General features: G+C 29.9%; 1 protein-coding gene across 1 annotated transcript in view; it reads right to left on the bottom strand.

Moving 5' to 3' along the window:
• LOC109244858 (protein trichome birefringence-like 23) overlaps positions 1 to 1106 on the bottom strand; it is a 4022-nt gene extending 2916 nt beyond the window's left edge. The window contains exon 1 of the mRNA XM_019412017.1: positions 588 to 1106. Coding sequence (XP_019267562.1) covers positions 588 to 828 — 241 coding nt within the window. The 5' untranslated portion in view covers positions 829 to 1106. The remainder of the gene's footprint in view (positions 1 to 587) is intronic.
• Positions 1107 to 1806: the final 700 nt, after the last annotated feature.

The following is a 1806-nucleotide window of genomic DNA, read 5'->3' as shown; positions in this document are numbered from 1 at the left end:
ACCAAAATAAAAACACTATACAGAGTCCCACACTGAATGAAAAGCAAAGGGTATAACAAAGCATTTATTCTTTGCACATTTTGACTTACTACAACCACAACCATACAAATTATTGCTAATCAACTGCACATCCAAGAAGCAGAATCACTAAAAGGAAGGGGAAGAAGCAGATGCGCATTCATGATCATAGCTCACTGAATGTGGAATAACAATGCACCCACTACAGTGTAATTAATACAAACGTATATTTAAGTTATATACACTGACAGCGTAATGAATGTTTTACGCCATGTTACTTACTGTATATTCTAGGATAATGTTATTACATTGAGTTACCTGCAATTATTATTTAAACAACATGATGGTGCAAATATTTTAACCATCCGTGCATAAAACTTAAACTCAACTTTTAAAGATTATAGCTATAATAGATCCAAAAGTACTTAAATTTCACATTCTTAATTATGAAACTCTTCTTCCTTATGATCATTAAGGAGTTACCTTCTATATGACATTCTAAGATCATATATATATTCAATTTCCATTCACAAATGTATAAAGCCAGGAACGGGAAAAAGCTCAAATACCTTGAGGACCAATCTGATCTGCAGTTTCAGGCAAACTGAAAGAAACTGGAGGCGATAAAGATTGAGTCTTTTGAACAAAAGGGGTTTCTTGAACTTCAGAAATTACATCAGATCTTGAAAATAAAAGCCTAAAAGCAAGACCCAATAACAAAATCGAAAATCCCAACTTTAAAACAAAGTGATTTTGCTTGTAAAATGACCTCCACCATGATTTCCAAGAAAACAACATTTTCTTCAGCATTAAACACTGTTTTTGTGAGCTCTTCTATTTTCACTATGGGGACAAGATCTTTAATGAAAACCCATAAAGATGTAATCTTTAGCTCAAGATTTCAAAAGGGTATTGAACTTTAGTGCCAATAGATAGAGGATAATACAGTATTAAATGCAGAAGGAGCCGACAAAGGTGGAGTGTGTAGTAGATTGCAGAAGCACATGATGAAGAAATGTTAAACAATTGAGTTTTGGTTTGGAGTTTGGACAGAAACAGAAGATACAGAACCAGGGAATATTTTAATTCCCATTCTTTATAACTAAATAAGCAAAAAAATAACCATTTAATCTTTTTTTGGATTAAAGGATTCACATTATTTTAGTAAAAGTTCAATTCCAGTCTCCGTCATTAATGTAGAATATATTGTTAAATATTTAAAATGGAGATTCAGAATTTGAATTTTACGAGTTGGAGTTTTATCACATCATCAAATTTATTACTATTTGAAGATACTTATTGAATATTTTAAGCTGCGGGTTTAGATGAAGGTAGTTTGTACATACTCGTTCATTTTTATTTGTCTACTATTTACTTTGCATGCCCCTTAAAAATAATAAATGAAGTGCATAATTTATTATGATACCCATATTAATTGATACATATTTTTAATGGTTTTGAGAAAGATATTTGAAATGAGTAATTAATGTTATGGGTATAGCAGGGGAAAAAAATTATCTTCTTTTAATATGCTAAAAGTGACAAGTAAAAGTGAAAATCTATTTTTAGAATACTTGACAAGTAAAAGTGAACGGAGAGAATACTATATAAGATCTACCACTGTTTAAAATTAATAAATTTAAGTGTTCCTCTCAATTCACAATTAATATATCTGCACCCAATGAAGATGTGCCAATTGGGTGATTGGTTTTCCTCAATATAAAGACTTCATAATTCACTATATTATGATTTAGAAATATATATATATATATATATATATATATATTT

This window comes from Nicotiana attenuata, unplaced genomic scaffold (genome assembly GCF_001879085.1).
Source record: "Nicotiana attenuata strain UT unplaced genomic scaffold, NIATTr2, whole genome shotgun sequence".
Lineage (NCBI taxonomy): Eukaryota > Viridiplantae > Streptophyta > Magnoliopsida > Solanales > Solanaceae > Nicotiana > Nicotiana attenuata.
Note: the sequence above shows the minus strand (reverse complement) of the source record. Positions and strands in the feature narration are given on the sequence as shown.